At 34.7% G+C, this 18063-nt stretch overlaps 1 protein-coding gene across 2 annotated transcripts in view; it reads left to right on the plus strand.

Annotated features, from left to right (window-relative positions):
* Nucleotides 1-18063, plus strand: part of FSTL5 (follistatin-like 5) — a 592573-nt gene that overhangs the window by 288664 nt on the left and 285846 nt on the right. For both annotated transcript variants that reach the window (XM_005860522.2, XM_014534995.1), the window contains exon 5: nt 12405-12601. In XM_005860522.2, coding sequence (XP_005860584.1) covers nt 12405-12601 — 197 coding nt within the window. The remainder of the gene's footprint in view (nt 1-12404; nt 12602-18063) is intronic.

Consider the following 18063-nt stretch of genomic DNA (forward strand, 5'->3'; position numbering starts at 1 on the left):
GTGACAGGGGGTGGGGCCACAACCTCCCTATCCGCCCTACTCTGTTCGTGACAAGGGAAGGCACCCCAACCCCCTGATCGGCCCTGCTCTGTGAGTGACAGGGGGCGGTGCCCCAATCCCCCAATCGGCCCTACCCTGAGCGTGACTGAGGGTGGCATTGCAACCTCCCGATCCGCCCTGCTCTGTGCATGACGGGGCGGCGCCCCAACTCCCCAATCGGCCCTGCTCTGAGCCTGACCAGGGGCTGCACTTAGGGATTGGGCCTGCCCTCTGCCACCCGGGAGCAGGCCTAAGCCAGCAGGTCGTTATCTCCCGAGGGGTCCCAGACTGCGAGAGGGCACAGGCCAGGCTGGGGGACCCCCCTCCCCACCCCCCCGAGTACACAAATTTTTGTGCACCGGGCCTCTAGTTTAAAATAAAATACAGAAATGATGCCTAGTACAAAACAATAAAGGCAAGGTTGCCATCAGTTGTGCGATGCAGAAAGGCACTTGGTGAAGGCAGGAAGTGGGGCTGAAAACCAGTGCATGTCACTTTTCACGCTAGGCACTATAGAGTACGTTTGTACTCACCAAGAAGTGCTTTCTTCTTTCCACAAAGAGTTGTATTCACCAGTGATTTCTTCTTTGCACAAAGACAGTATTTGCTTGCAAAGCTTTGTACCAAGAGTGTGTGCAGGCAGATAAGTGCCTTTCTTCATTCATGAGAAGGTGCAGTCAAGTCTAAAAGACCCCTGTTAGAAGTGCATAGTAATTTGAAAAATTTTTTAATCCAACCAATCAAAATGTTGGGTCTTCAGAAAGTTATAATAGATTCTGATATTTTTATTTGCTGTATGACCTGTAAAATATCTTTGTTTTTAATGTCATAGTACCATAATAAAATATCATTTTCTTCTTAAAAGGATGTTATGATTAAAAATAATAAAATAACTATATATTTACATACATTGGTAATACAAGTATAGGATATTTGTTTTATAAAGGTAAAGAGTTAATTCAGCTGGTGAATTCTAACTTTTTAAAGTTTATTTTGTGTAGTAATAAAGAATAGAAAAATTAAAAGATGTTTTATAAGTTTGCTATTTACATTATATATATATTTTTATGCTTTTGTTCAACTTGCTGGAGATATATTCAAATTCAGCTCTATATATTTACTTATATATAATGACATACAGGCTGGGACAAAAGTTAACAGTTGTTCATATGGAAAATAATACAATAATTAATACATAATAACACAATATAAACTGTTCCTGTACTCAAAACTGTAAACCTACCTTTGCCCACTCTGTCTAATCACTTGTATCTGAAATAATCCTAAGCACTGAGCCCTATTCTAAGAAGAAAAATTATATATGTAGACTGTTAAAAGATTATTTTTAAAGGTAAAATGATTCTCATGCAGATATAAAATAAACATGTTAAATTGTAGTTAGCTCATTATTTATGAGGGAACTAGGCCGATGTTATAACCAGTTCAAAAAGTCAAAAAGCCATGCATTTATATGGAGTAAACCATTGTAGAAATGAACCTGGCTTTTTTTTTTTTTCCACAAAAGGAGGTAGAGAAATCAACAGAACCTACCAGGCAGAATTCTTTTGCAAGTTGATAGACAAGAGTTATTTTTCATTGGTATCAGTTACCTGTAATTTACAGGGTAGTAAAATACCTCAAAGACAATGAAAGGCTAAAGCTAGATAACCCAGAAATTCATTTTATAAATAATGAAAACTTTTCCATTGGGTCTCCAATAATTTCTAATAATTTCTTTCTTATTCCAAACATTTTTACCAAACTATTCGAGAAAGCACAATGTAGTCTAAACTACGTTTAAATTGTACAAAGTGAAAGTCTTTCTATATAAATTATATAAGCTACTGTCATTATTTTAATTATGGAACCAAGAAGAAATAAATTTAATATTGGAAAGTAAAAGAGCACTAAACCATTGTATATTTTGTATTAGTAGATACATGAATATATAATATATAGGTATATGAATCTTAATGTATGCTATCCTCAAGGAGAAGGTATTTTTTGTTTTCACTGCTCAAAACAGGTAACTAAATCAAGAAATTGAATAAATGCAAAGTTTACAGTGTATGTAAAGAAAAATCCTGGTTTTCTTCTTTCCTCAGAAAATTGAAAGCCAGGAATGATTTTAAATGTATTAATTAAATAATTCTACAACTCACTTATAAAAATGAATGGCTTTAAAAACAAAGAGTTTGTAATTCATTTTCATCTGAAAACATACATGAAAAGGACAAGAACTTAAGTGATTCTCTTTTATTCATAAGGTGAAAATTAGGAATTTTTCATCTCTTGTCTTTAGAAATTTCACACATTTTAATGAATTTTTCCCATGTAAATATATTCAAAACTCATATGCTTTTAGTTTGTAGAAAACTACTTTGAGAAAAGTCAAATTAATGAAATAGTAACTTCTCATTGTAGAAAGTTATCTTAAACTTATCTTTGACAAAGCAACCCATAAACTTTACTGAACATAAATCAGTACCATATCAAAGGAATATATCTTCATATGCACACTTATTACTTGTATTAATATGACCACAGATGTTATATATATACACACACACACATACTACATAAAGGGAAATCAAAATGTCAGCTGGATTTCACAGAAAAATTTTTCATTTCAGACAAAGGCAACATCTTATTTTCCTCAGATTCTTCTACCTAGTTTGCATCAGTGAGTAGGTGTTTTTCTCTTTTTGAAAAATAGATTTTATGAAAAAACTAGAAGCCCAGCGCGTGAAATCACACAGCCTGCCCACCCGCGCATGCCCCACCGCACTCACAGCCCCACCCACCTGTGCCGGTTTTGGTCGTTACGGCGTTAGGGCCACAGGCCTTTTATATTATAGATGCTCAAAGTCACTGATCATCAGAGAGATGCAAATTAGAAGATCAAGAGGTATCACTTCACACTTGTCAGAATGGCTACCATCAACAAATCAACAAATGACAAATGTGGAGAAAAGGGAACCCTTGTGCACTGCTGGTGGCAATGCAGACTGGTGCAACCACGGAAAACAGTAGGAGTTTCTTCAAAAAATTGAATATGGAACTGCCATTTGACCCAGTAATCCTATTTCTAGGAATATATCCTAAGAAACCCAAAACACCAATCAGAAAGATTGTATATTTATTTGCTTTCTGTCTCATAAGCCCAATTTCTACTGATGGCATATACAATGTACACTTAATTTAGACACCTTCTAGTATTAATTTATCCTCTTCTACTCACATCTCTTATATAGTGTGTCCTCTGTCTTTCCTAAGTACTAAGTATATTTGGTAAATGTCATTATAGGCTATTGTTAAAACACTATGCATATCCATAAGGACATGCATAACTAAATAGATTTTGTTACTTGTTTAATTGTGAATTAAAAGAAAATGTCAAATAGTGTCATATTTCTATGGCAATACTGACAAATTGAACTATTAGCAATTATAATTTTCCAGAAAACAAAACAATGAACATTTCATATAGGTAATTTAAAACCAATTATCCTTAATATGTAGTATATTCTATATGAGTTATTTTTTTTAATTTCAGAAAAAATTGGGAGTCCACATTGGTAATATTCTAAATAATCATTATATAGTAGAGAATGGCTGATGCATATTTAGTTAAAGAAGTCTCCTTATGACCATTTAACTATTTAACTAACAGAACCAGGACTTACTTGAGAACACTGAGTAATCCTCTCTTACAAAGAGACAAATTGGCAAAATCATTTGTGTTTATTTGGTTGGTTTGGGGATAGTAGGGAGGTAATTGATGCTAGCTAGCATCCATGCTATGACTAATCAAAATATTAAATATATGATACTTATATGACAATGTCTTTTGAAGGTCAGCAGTGCTAAAAAGAATAAATGACAACACACAGTTGTGACTACTACAGGGACATGGCTTTTTACAGGTGACATCTATTCAGATAAATTATTTATACATGATCATTGTATTGAGATAAGAAAATTTAATTAAATGAAATTGCCCTCATACATAAAATACAAATTTATTCCCAAATTCAACAAGCTATAAAATTGTTATTAATATTAACCTACTTCAAAATTAAGACTATATGAAAGTATCTATGATAAAACAACAACAGCAGCAGCAATACTATGAATGTTGCTATTCTGATGTTTAGTACTAATATATGATAGTATTTGACCGTTTATAGTTGAATAAGGATAAAAACGTGGCCATAGGTTGATGTCCATTGATTAGTATTATTTCCTTTGTGTGCTTAGCAAAAAAATTAAATAAAATAAAAAGGATAATATATATAGTGTGCATACATGTGTGTATGTGTGTATTAGAGACTATATACGTATATCAACAAAGAAATGCTTTTTTTCACTATCACTTTTGTATTTTTCTGTGGTAAATAAAACAAAGAATACCTGAGATATTAGGAGGCAAGAAAGATGTTATCTTGACTGATTAAAATGTTCTGTGACTAGAAAATACATATGATCATACTCTTAACACCAAACTGGCCATACAACCTAGGGCTTATTGATAAATTTCAGGGAGAAATGAACTCAAACTAAAACTTCTATTATATACTAGAGGCCTGGTGCATGAAAATTCATGCACTGGAGTGGGGTGGCCTGGTGCATGAAAATTCATGCACTGGAGGGGGGTCCCTCAGCCCAGCCTGCCCCCTCTCACAGTCCGGGAGCCCTCAGGGGCAGGAGGTGACCTGGCGATCAGGGCAAGGCGATGCCCCCATCACACCTCTGCTGCTGCCACTGTCGGCAGCACAAGCCTCGGCCGGCCCTGGTTACCTGAGCCTTGGGCTAGCCCTGGGCAGCTGGGCAGCCGCCATCCAAGGCTTGCCTGCACCTCAGGCCGGCCATGGGCAGCTGGGGGACTGGGGGACTAGGGGACTCTGGAGGCAGGCACGTGGAGCGACCGAGTGGGGGCAGGCCTGGCCTTATTACATGCCAGCTGCCCCGGCGGGGTTGAGGGGACTGGGCGCCACCATCTTGTGGCTGTGGGCGCTGCCATATTTGAGGGTGGGGCAGTCAATTAGCATATCCCCTCCTTATTGGCTGTGGACTCCTCCACCTTTGTGATGGTGTGAGGGTCAATTAGCATATTCCCTCTTTATTAGATAGGATAAATTTAGCATTAAATGTAATGCTTACAGAAGAGGACTATATTCCTATTAGAGCATATTTCTTTGTGTTTTTTTTTTTTTTAAACCAAGGCACTATTCTTAATTGCTGCTTTATCTACATTTCCCATGTAGAAGTATTACAGGTTTTCTCTCTAATTGTGGTTTAGAAGTTGTCCTGGTAATACTATCTCTATTTGATTTAGATTTTTTGAAGTCATGTTGCTATGTGCATACATAATCATGATTTTTAGGCAGGGTTGGTGAACCATTCATGTCATTATTATGTGTAGTGTTTCCTAATAATGGTAGGAACACTTCTCTGTCTCAATATAGATGAAATGGCAATAAAAGCTTTATTATTCTGTATGCATATCAGATTTCATGCATGATGGCAGTCCTTAGAAGACTAATGTTCTCAACAAAATTTCGCACATTTTTTTTAGAATAACATGGAAGAAAGAACACTTAAAGCTTTTCTATAGTCTCAAGAGAGCAGTAGATGTACCTTCTGAGTTGTGTATACAGCATGAGAAAATCCTGTGTTAATTTATGAGTGTTGGGCTTACAATTCTTGAGTCAAAAGTTTCTCAACTTTTCATGTAAAGTTAAATGACATGTCTATTACTGGGCTTACTATATTTTTAAGACTATGGTATGATAATTGTACTTACTTCATAGGGTCATTATTAAGGTTAAATGAATTATCTGTAAATCTTAGAACACTACAGCACACAATAATTGCTTTTTAAATATAAAGCCATTATATGCCTCTGGCTACATAGATATAAATAGCATTATGTCTATAATATCAATACAAACAATAAAATTTTCATTGAGAACAACATCTTTGAATGATGTGATAAAATTATTGAACATGATTGCTTAGTGTTCAAGAGTTCTAAGAGACCTGTTCCTTTTAAAAAAAGTAAGTTTTTATTGATCTTTTTAGAGAGAGATGAAGGAAGAGGGATAGAGAGATAGAAACATTAATGAGAGAGGAACATCATCAATTGACTGCCTCCTACACCTGCACCTGCTGCCTCCTAATGGCCCCTACTGGGGATCAGGACCACAACCCGGGCATGTGCTCTGACCAGGAATAGAACCAGTGACCTCTTGTTCCTGGGTCAGTGCTCAACCACTGAACAATATTGAGCAGGCTAAGAAACCTATTCTTTTTTATTATTATTATTTTGTTTTATTGCTTAAAGTATTACAAAGCGTATTACATATGTCTCCTTCCCCTTATATGCATGCATACAAGTCCTTCAGTTGATCTCTTACCCACCTCCCTCCTGCCCCCCAACCCTCCCTGGCCTTCCGCTGCAGTTTGACAATCAGTTTGAGGCAGCTCTGCCTCTGTATCTATTATTGTTCAAAAGTTTGTAATGGTCTTTATTATCCATGAATGAGTGAGATCATGTGGTATTTTTCTTTCATTGACTGGCTTATTTCACTTAGCATAATGCTCTCCAGTTCCATCCATGCTGTTGCAAATGGTAAGAATTCCTTCTTTTTTACAGCAGCATAGTATTCCATTGTGTAGATGTACCACAGTTTTCTAATCCATTCATCTGCTGATGGACACTTAGGCTGTTTCCAAATCTTAGCTATGGTAAATTGTGCTGCTATGAACATAGGGGTGCATATATTCTTTCTGATTGGTGTTCCTGGTTTCTTGGGATATATTCCTAGAAATGTGAATCTTAGTTTTGACTATATTTGATGCACTGATAGTAACTTTTTTGTAACCTGGTTAATTTTTTCACAATGATGGTCAAATTATTTAAAAATTAGAGAATGTCTTTTATATAGCACTAGAGGCTCGGTGTGTGGATTCGCACACCAGTGGGGTCCCTCGGCCTGGCCTGCAGGGATTGGGCTGAAACCTGCTCTCTGACATACCCCAAGGGGTCCCGAATTGCGAGAGGATGGTTCTCAGGTGACGCACCTGGAATCGGGCTCATCACCCAAGAACCGCAGCTGCCAAGTCACCACAGCTCGGCAGCTCCTGCATTGAGCGTCTTCCCCCTGGTGGTTAGTGCACGTCATAGTTACTGGTCAGCAAGTCAGCCAGCTGGCCAGTCAGTTAGGCTTTTATATATATAGATAGATTATTCCTAGAATTAATATAAAGTAGGTAGTAGAAATCAAAACTTAAAACTCTATAACACACAGTCTACCACAAAAACAATAAGATCTGTGCCGTGTAATATGTAGGGCAATATGCACTTACATTTTAACAGCAATTGTAGGACTGCAAAAAGATGGAAGGTCTGACATATCATGTACAAAATATTTCTACATAGGTTGCAGAAAAAAAATGATTAGAAAAAACTCACACACTCCTTAACAGCATTAGCTGTTATATATTCTATAAGAGGTGTGCTTTTTCATATGAAGCACATATTTTCTAGGTTTTTACTCTAAAGATAGTCACATAAAAGACTGGTAAATTCACTGACCATCAAAATAACAAATATGACTAGTTATAATAATGAATACTGTAAGTTGTATTTACATCTGGTAAGATAAATTTATATTTTTTAATTTTTTTTGAGCAATCTACATTATTGATTTCACCATCATACTGTGTTCTATTTTATTTTATTGTGTTTTCTGTTAGCATGTTTGGCATGTTTACTTTATAGTATGTGACTGTGTTTGGGAGGATGATAAGTGGTAACAGTGAGTAATAGCTAAGCTGCACACTCACTCCCAAGTGTGTCACCTTTGAAGAATATAGTTGCAAACAGAGGATAAAGCACCTAATCTTGCCCCTAAAAACATTTATGCTCATGTCTTCCCAGGTTTAGGAGAGCAAAGTGACTTGATTATTAGAGCACCTTTATTGAAATTAGAATACATAATCACATTTGCCAAATAAGAAAATCAAACTCTTTTTAACTACAGCCTATTATATAAATTTACAGTTGTCAATGTGCCATATAACTGACAAAAGTACATCATAAGTAGTGAAGTGCTTGGACAATGAATGGTTAACTCAAAATACTTTTATTTCCAATAAGATTCATATCAGAAATTAATGAGTAAGCATTGTAATTGAATTAATTGTTTTTAATTATTTACTTTTCTTCAACAATGCTTAAGGAGATAATAAATTAAACAAAATCAAATTTTGTATATGGAGAGAGTGGGGGAAGGGTAAAAGAATTAATATCTCTCATAAAATATATTTATTGATTTTAAAAATGTCCTGTAACCCAACTGGCATGGCTCAGTGGTTGAGCATCAACCTATGAACCAGGAGGTCATGTTTGGATTCCTGATCTGAGCATGTGTCTGGGTTGCAGGCTCGATCCTCAGTGGAGGGCATGCAGGAGGCAGCTGATCAGTGATTCTACACATAGTTTAACAACCTACACCTTAATATGAAGATAATAGTTTTCTATGCTAAATTTAATTAATATTAGCTAATTAAATCTATATACTAAATTTTGACTTACTGCTTTGCTATAAATACAAAAAATTTTTCTAAAAATATGGAAAATAATTCTATTAGTTATTGCAAGGTTTGAGGAACAAAATAATTTCATTATATATTCCAACAATGAATAGACTTGGCACTAAAAGGTATCCAAGTTTTATTTTTTGAATTTTTAAGATTTCAGTTTATATAAGAATCAAATTAATCAAATTCTAAACATAAATGTTAAAAGAGAAAAATGGAATTCTTATATAGTTAGGTTTGAATATTTTTGCATTGAAGGGAATTGGTATATTTTACTGATGGATGGGAGGGAAGGATACAAGTATAATTTCAAAGAGATAGGAACAAATTACAGCCTTTGAAAAACATAGTAAGCATAATTGATATGTATATAATCTATAATTCTTAGCACTTATGTACTCAAAATTGATGGTTGTACTATCAGATATATAAAATGTAATTCTCTGTTCCATGGAGACTTGGAGATGTACTGCCTGCTACACAGGGTGGGGTCCTTGAATGTCAGAGTATCTTCATCTTTCCAGGCTCCGCAAGGTGAATTTTAACACCCCAAGTAGAATGACACTGAGTTGAGAGTCGACACAGAGGCAATGTCATAGGAAGAAAGATGATATGGGTACTACCACACAGGGACCTCCTCTGTCTTGTTCTCAGTGTCTGGGGCAGGCTCAGCAGAGCAGGCTTCTTCCTGTTCCCCCAAAGCAGGAGTGGTCATTTCTTTTCCTGAGCTACTACAAGCTAGCACAGCCATTGACTGTTGAGAAAGGAATCCAACCAAAGCAGCTAATAAACAAAAATGTCTTACCTTCCTGCCTGATGTTATTCTTGGATGAGGACATGCTTTCTACATATCCATTGATGTTTATTTTTCTAAATATCTATTGTTCTTCATTAATAATGCTGGTCCTTTTTCTTTCACATTGAAACTTATTGAAAGGACAGGAACTATTTAATATTTCCCAATCTGCACTTTGTTCTTACTCCTTAGCCCATTGTAATATGAATTCTGCTCTAGTTATTTATTGAAATTGTTCTGTAAAGCCATCCATCATCTCTAATTTAAGCAATATAATGGGAATGTCTTATTGTTTATCTAACTTCTCTTCTGAAACATTTGACATTTCATCAGACCCTCTTTCTTGAAAAGTTCTTTCCCCTTAGCTCCCTCCTTTTCGGTACTTTCTTATGGTTTTCCTACATCTCAGATACTACTTTTTTTTTCTTTGTGAGTTCTGCTTTCTATACCTGTAATTTAAGCAGTGATATTGCCTTGAGTTTATTATTATATTTATTTTTCACTTTACCAATAATCCTTGGACAAACTTACTGAATCTGTGTATAAGTTGATTTTAAAACTCATTTCTGAAGATGAGAAGTAGAGAATAAAGGATAGAAAAGATATTGCCTCTGTGTAAAAATCATTCTGTTTCTTTCTAGCTCTGTAACTTTGAACCATTTATATAATCTCTCTGTGCTTTGGCTCATCATCTGTAAAATGGTGATAATTATATTATCTATCTTTTTGGATTAATGTGAGAGTTAAGTGGTTTAATAGATACAGAGTTCCTAGTACATCGGAAGCCTGCATTACAAGTAATCTATTATTAATAACAGATGTATCTATTTATTACTTTAAAAAAATCTGTGACAGATTTTTATTAAGACTTAAATTATGCTGTTTTACATAAGTTTATAACTGCTTATCATACATTATCATAGAATATGTATGCCTTAACTTCAAAGTTTTTTATTTTTATTTTCTTTGGTTTTCCAGCAATACCTCAATGCTTGGACTTAGGAAACTTTCAATTTGGAAACAAAAGTATTAATAGAGAACATCATGATGATACATTATTTGATTAGATCAAAATTTGAGTGCAACAACCCAAATTGTATTCCCTTCCCTAAATTTTAAATGCTGTTTAAAAGGTTTTCAGCATTTCAGTTCTATTTTTCATCTGCCTCTCATCAACATTCTGAGCTCCTCAGTCCCTATGATCAAGGTCAGCCCCTGCAAACTCATCCTGCCTCCCACCTCCTCACCTTCAGTCAAATGAAAGGACATAAAGATGCAAGGTCAAATACCAAAATCCCAGGTGGGGCTATTGGAAAGGTCTATTATCATTTTCCACATTCTTTCATCACACATTTCTCTCTATTTCTGAAGCACACCCACACACACATGGATACACACACACCTACATACACATATTTGAGGCTTCTTTTGTGCCACTTTCATGGACACCAAAATTGCTACCTATCCCTCTGGATTTGATTACTTCTCTCCTGTGTCTGATTCTTTTGCTATTCTTATTGCTAAAACATATTCTTATTATTTTTCTATATTGAAAACAGAATAATGCAAAATTGACTTAATCTGCAGCACAAAGTTTAGATTTTTTTGTAAAAAAATGAAGTTCTTGACAAGATTGCTAAACAATAAAATTGATGAACAACAGTAGTCATTTCACTGTCTTTGAAAAATAAGATAGTCTCTCATTCTCCAGCAGAGGTTGTTTTCTGTCTTATCTTAAAAGAGAATGAGACTTCAAAAATTGCTTTTCAACCCAGGCTTAGATCTATATTTAAAATTCTTTAGAAATCTTCTTTCTAAACTGTGGATTCTGTCAAATCCTAATTGTCAACATTGACCACAAATATAAGTTATCTTTTCCCCCTAAAATATGACATACAAACTTTTTAGGTATTATGATACCCATTTTTTTCATTTATAATTACATTATAAACTGTATACAGTTTCTGTAATGTAGTTTATATCACATTTGGTCTCAATGATATGCAATTAATTTTAGTGCACTATTTATGAAGACATCAGTATGAATCCATTGTAAGTAAAATCCTTTGTAAAATAATCATGTGAAGATTTTAGAAGGATTGTAATTACTTCTGAAAAAATTATGTCAAGCAATTATTTTCATTAACAGTGATGTTCCCACTATTCCTATGGTTATACTATGGGAGATATGAAAAATATGTAATGCATTGCTACTTTAATATACATACTTTAGTTATGAAGATGAAATTTGAAAAGTTAAGACTTTAAGATATAAAATGCAAATACATATCATATTATACACACTAAGTATTCTAAAAGGAAAAATAAATGAATAGATGAAAAATAACAATACTTTGGGAAGAATACAAGTATGAGCTTAGTTGCATTATAAATAGAATTAAGAAAAAATGTAAATACACACACACACACATAAATTTCTTCAAAACAAACCCAAATATTATAAACCTATATCCAGTTAAAAATGTGCTATAGTATTTGGGAGCCACATATATATGTGTGTATGTTTAAGTGCAAAAATTCAGCACAATCTAACCTAATCTGGCCTTGGGCAAGCCATTTCATCTTCCTGTGCCTCATGTTCAAAACCTGTGAAATTATCAATATGGGGATGTATCATGAGGATTAAAACGAAGATATATTTAAGCACTGGAGCCAATGAGAGCTACCATGTGTTTCTATGTACCTCATAGAACCAATGACTTAGGCATAGAGAGAATACACACTAAATATATTATTAGGTTTGATACAGACAAAATTTTTCTAATCTGCCATGAAAATAGCCTGATTTTTTTCTTGCACAAGTTGTAAACTATACCAAGTAGAAACAAAAATTATGTACAAAGTATGGCATCTATAAGGTACCAGCTTCTAAACATGAATAAAATAAATGATTTGTTTTCCATAATATTGCTTTGAAAATAACTTAGTTCTTTTGTTACAGGAGATAACTGCAAGGCCACTGAATACAGCAAGATGAAAAGCATGCTTTTAGATTTACAAAAGCAAAAATATATTACACGAGAAAATGAAAACCCTAACGATGATGACATATCTCGGAAGAAGTTGTTGGTGGATCAAATGTTTAAATATTTTGATGCTGACAGTAACGGACTTATAGATATGAATGAACTAACTCAGGTATGATTAATGATTAACTTAAGAAGTTGATTTAAATATAGCATATACAATGTTGGACAGTACATTTGTGTGGACTTATTTTATATTAATAAAATGTATATTTAATCTATATTATTTGAGAGTGTGGACACACAACATTTTGAAAGTAAAATTTGACTACTCCGTAAGCAATGTTAATATAAAGCAACTTTATGTTCTTTATGTTATCTTTTACAGTTAAAAAATGAGGTTTTTAAGGAATTACCAGTTCTCTATTTTATAGAATTTATAAGATATCTTCAGGTATATTCTGGAGTCTTTGTAATGTGTAATTTTCTATAGCCAACAAAACCTTGCTTATTCAGTATTCAATGGAACTATTGACCAGCAATTGAGTACCTCTATAACATAATGTAAATAAATGATTTAAGATAATATTGAATTAGGGACATACTCCAGTACTTTTTCAATAATCAAGGCTCAATTATAATATATTTAATTCTTATTTAATATTAAGTCCACATTATTAAATTTCATTTCTTAGAAATTTGTTGCATAAATGATACAAGTAAAAGAAAATTTGTTATTAAATAGAATATATTATTAAACAAAAGTTCTTTATTTGAAAAAGTAGAAATATTTTTACGTGTGTGTCAGACTGATAGACTATTATTTGATTTGAAAATAACTTATTCTTTAAAGAATATAAAGTGGTTCTGGATAGTACTGGAAATGTAAAAGAAGGGTTATGCAGTATCTCCAGAAATAAATACAGGTTTCCAGAGGTAATAGAGAGAAAAAGCCAATCTAGAGTGTCTAGGAAAATGATAACACTAAGGAATTTTGCTGACTTATTGCTGTAGTGTATCTGGAGGTATATTTTGCTGCTGTGGATAGCAGTTAATATAGTTTTCAAAAAGAAATCAATAGTATATTTCCATAAAATTATATCATTCATCTTTTATCGTTAATTACATGGCTTATTTTTTAAAAATCTGACATTATAGAATATTGGTCTTATCATGAAAGTATTTCTAAGCTTTGGAATATGTAACTTAGTTTAGAGACTTCATATTAAAGTGACCTTGTGAGCAAGTTGACTATAGTTCTTGTCATTCCAGTTAATTAAAATATATATCATTTTCATTATCTTTTTAAATTCAGCCTACATTTATTGAGTAGTCATTAAGTCCCAGGAACTAGGATTAAAGCAACTGAACTCTGGAATTTTAGGGTAAAATTAGAAAACTTTTAATTAAACTCTCTGTGTTGTTATATACACTATGATTTAGTTTTCAGGATGAAACACTTTAAAATTTTATATTTATATTAATAAGATATAACAAGATAATTATATTAAAATGAATGTATAATTAAGACATGCCATCTTGACCTATATGTGTCTGACATATTGGAATATTGTGGTTTTGTTTTGTACTTATTCCTTACTTTAATAACATTTTTAGTTTTATTAACATTTACACCTCTGTAATCATTGGGTTGGGTACAAAATATGATCTGACCAAATCCTGTTATTATCATAATACCCACATCTAAATCCAAAAGGAAAATTCCTAATCATTACAGAATGGCAGTGGCAGCCCTTCATCTGTACATGTTTAAAATGTCTGCTACATTCAAGTTTGTATTCGTTTCCTAGGGAGGCCATAACAAAATACAGCAAACTGGGTGGCTAAAGCAACCTCTCTCTCAGTCTCTCTAAGTCCAAAATCAAGGTTGGCAGGACCATGCTCCCTCTGAAGCCTCTCGGGGGAGGATTTCCCTTCCTTCTTACAGCTTCTGGGAGGACCAGGCATTCTGGTCTCCGCTTCCGTAGTCACATTGCTTTCTCTGTGTGCCTGCCTTCACATCATCTTGCCTCTCCTTAAAAGGATACCAGTCATACTGGATAAGGGCCGCCTCTACTTCAGCACGACCTCATCTTAAGTTATATAATTTCATCTTTAACAACCCTGTTTCAAACAAGATTACGTTTTGAGGTCCTGGGGGTTAGGACTTCCATATATATTTTGGAAAACACAATTCAATAGGTAATAAAGTTCATCTGATCTAAAGTTTACTTTAGCTTTTTTGACCTTTGATTGTAACTTCCTTTATTGTCTGAAGAGTGTCCTTCTAATTCATCTGAAAGTTGTGATGTGAGAGCAGAGATTATCTGCAGAATTCCATTGGTCTCTTGGCCATCTATGAAGTACATGCAAGCAAGAATCTAGAAAGGTAGAGTTACCGATTGAGGTTACCAGCTGGGACCTTGGTTAGTCTCATTAACCCAGAAAAGATTTTAAGGTCAATGAAAATGAAAGCAAAGCAAAGTGGGATTTATTGAAGATACACTCCAAACGAGGAGCAGGCTAGTCAAGAGAGACAATGGTCCAGAACTCCTGGTTTATATGGTTTAAATGAAGAATTTCTGGGTGGAGACTTATTTATTTGCATTCAGGGGTGACTGACAGAAAAGGGTTATGTAACTATATTTCTTCTGTGCATACCCTTACCCATAATGCATACAGAAAAACCCACAGGGGGAGGAGGTGTCAAAATCACAATGTAAATTTTATTATAATTAGTCTAGGACCCTAGAAAGGTAGCATTGAGATCATGTCGTTCATTTCCCTTTGAGCTTGTGCCAAGAACAGGCTGGTTCTGCACCGCCTGCTGGAAGTCTTCTGGCTGCTGGGGTGAAGGCAGTGTTGGGAGATCACTGTTCAGGACCCCAGGACAGGCCCTACTCCAGCCGCTCATGTCTAACTTCCTAACTAACAGCAATGTTTACTGACTTCCTTCCATACACATCTCACACCACATAAGTCACTCTTTTCTTCAGCACTCAATATTGGAAATGTTAGTAGCTCATCTATCCACAATCAATTATGAAAAGAGTAATCAATTATAATAGACACTCTGGAGAAGATATAATAAATTTCTAGTTATTTATACCACAATTAATGTTTTTTGGCTTGGTATTTTTAAGTTACAAGTGATTTTAAAGACCCTATATGTCATATTATAACAAACTAGAGGCCCGATGCATGAAATTCATGCACATGGGGGCGGGGGGGTCCCTCATCCCAGCCCATGCTCTCTCACAGTCAGGGAGCCCTCGGGTGATATCTGACTGACAGCTTAGGCCTGCTCCCCAAAGAATGTCAGTCTGACATCCTTAGTGCTGCCTCGGAGGCGGGAGAGGTTCCCGCCACTGCCGCTGTGCTTGCCAGCCATGAGCCTGGCACAGAGCTTCTGGCTGTGACCACCAAGCGGCAGCTCCTGCGTTGAGTGTCTACCCTCTGATGGTCAGTGTGCATCATAGCGACCAGTGCTGTGACCACCAAGGGGCAGCTCCTGCGTTGAGTGTATACCCTCTGATGGTCAGTGTGCATCATAGCGACCAGTCATTCTGCCGTCGGGTTGATTTGCATATTACCCTTCTATTATATAGGATAATACATATAAACTTTACTCATAAACTTGGAAACATGTATCATAACTTAATATAAAATTTAAACATAATTTAATTTTGAGTTAAGAGGGAAAGGATCTTAATGGTGTCTATTAATAATTTACAAGCTATTATTAGCAGAAAATGTAACATGCAACCCATGATACTGCCAGTGACAAGTAAAAATTAAAGATCATAATTGGGCTTTGAGGTTTTATAAATGCAGCATGAAAGCTGGCTGCACATATTTGATTCTTGCTCCACATAATGAATACATATTCTAGAATGCTCTTGCAGATTTTCAAGTAAATTAGAACCTAGAGGCCTGTCTAGTTGAGAGAAAAAAGACATAACAGAAGCAGTAGATATAGAGGTAAGATCTTTAATATCACAGTTAACAGATTGTCATAGCAAGAAAATATTTGCTAAAATAAACCAATTAGTTTTAGAAATAGATCCAGTCCATCCACCTATTCACCATTCCAGATTGATGGGACTGTTGATACTGAACATTGAGTCTTCCAATGTGAGGCTGATTTTTGTATGTTGGAAATACCCAACAATAAAATGTAAATTTATCACAAAGTGAAATTTTGAACTCTCAAAATACCTGCATTTTTATTAAGTTGATAAAATTTATGTTAGAACACTGGTAGATTTTTCATTTACAATTGAGAATCTGGAAGAGTTTAAATAGGTTATAACTGAAGAGAAATAAACAAAGATTAATATGCAATATGCATTTCAAATGGTATTTTTTATGATCATGGCATAGTGCTTAAGAACTTTGATTATAATTTCTTATGAACTTACAAAAAGAGAAATTTTAAAAAAATTCATTTTTCATTGCAACAAAAATATTAAGATACCTAGGAAAAAAATTAACTAAGGAGGTAAAAGACCTTATTCAGAAAACTACAGGACACTGAAAAAAGAGATAAAGGAAGACAAACAAATGGAAGATTATACTGTGTTCATGGATTGATAGAATCAACATCATTAAAATGCCCATACTACCTAAAGCAATCTATAGATTTAATGCAATCCCAATTAAAATACCAACAACATATTTCACAGACCAAGAACAAACTCTCCAAAAATTCATGTGGAATAAAAAAAGACTCTGCATAGGCACAGTAATCCTGAGAAAGAAGAACAAAGTTGGATTGATCATAATACCAGATATCAAACTATACTACAAAGTCACTGTCATCAAAACTGCCTGATACTGGCACAAGAACAGACATACTAGTATAGACCAATGGAACAGAACAGAGAACCCAGAAATTGATCAAAGCCAGGATGCTCAATTAATATTTCACAAAGGAGGCAAGAGCATACAATGGAGTCAAGATAGTCTCTTCAATAAATGGTGTTGGGAAAATTGGACAGAAACATGCAAAAGAGTGAAACTTGACCACCAACTTACACCATACTCAAAAATAAATTCAAAATGATTAAAGGACTTAAATGTAAGACGGGAAACCATAAAAATCTTAGAGGAAACCACAGGCAGCAAAATATCAGACATATGTTGTAGCAATATCTTTACCGATACAACTCATAGCGCAATGGAAACTGAGGAGAAAATAAACAAATGGGACTACATCAAAATAAAAAGCTTCTGCACAGCAAAAGAAACCATCAACAAAACAACAAGAAAGCCCACTGCATGGAAGAACATATTTGCCAATGTTATCTCTGATAAGGGTTTAAATCTCCAAAATTTATAGGGAGCTCATACAACTTAATGAAAGGAAGATAAATAGTCCAATAAAAAAATGGACAAAGGCCCTAAATAAACACTTTTTGAAAGAGGACATACTGAAGGCCCAGAGACATATGACACATGCTCAAAGTCACTAATCATCTGAGAGATGCAAATCAAAACAATAATGAGGTACCATCTCACACCTGTCAGAATGGTTATCATCAAAAAATCAACAAATGACAAGTGCTGGTGAGGATGTGGAGGAAAAGGAACCCTTGTGCACTGCTGGTGGGAATGCAGACTGGTGCAGCCACT

This window comes from Myotis brandtii, unplaced genomic scaffold (assembly GCF_000412655.1).
Source record: "Myotis brandtii unplaced genomic scaffold, ASM41265v1 scaffold136, whole genome shotgun sequence".
In the NCBI taxonomy this organism is placed as follows: Eukaryota; Metazoa; Chordata; class Mammalia; order Chiroptera; family Vespertilionidae; genus Myotis; species Myotis brandtii.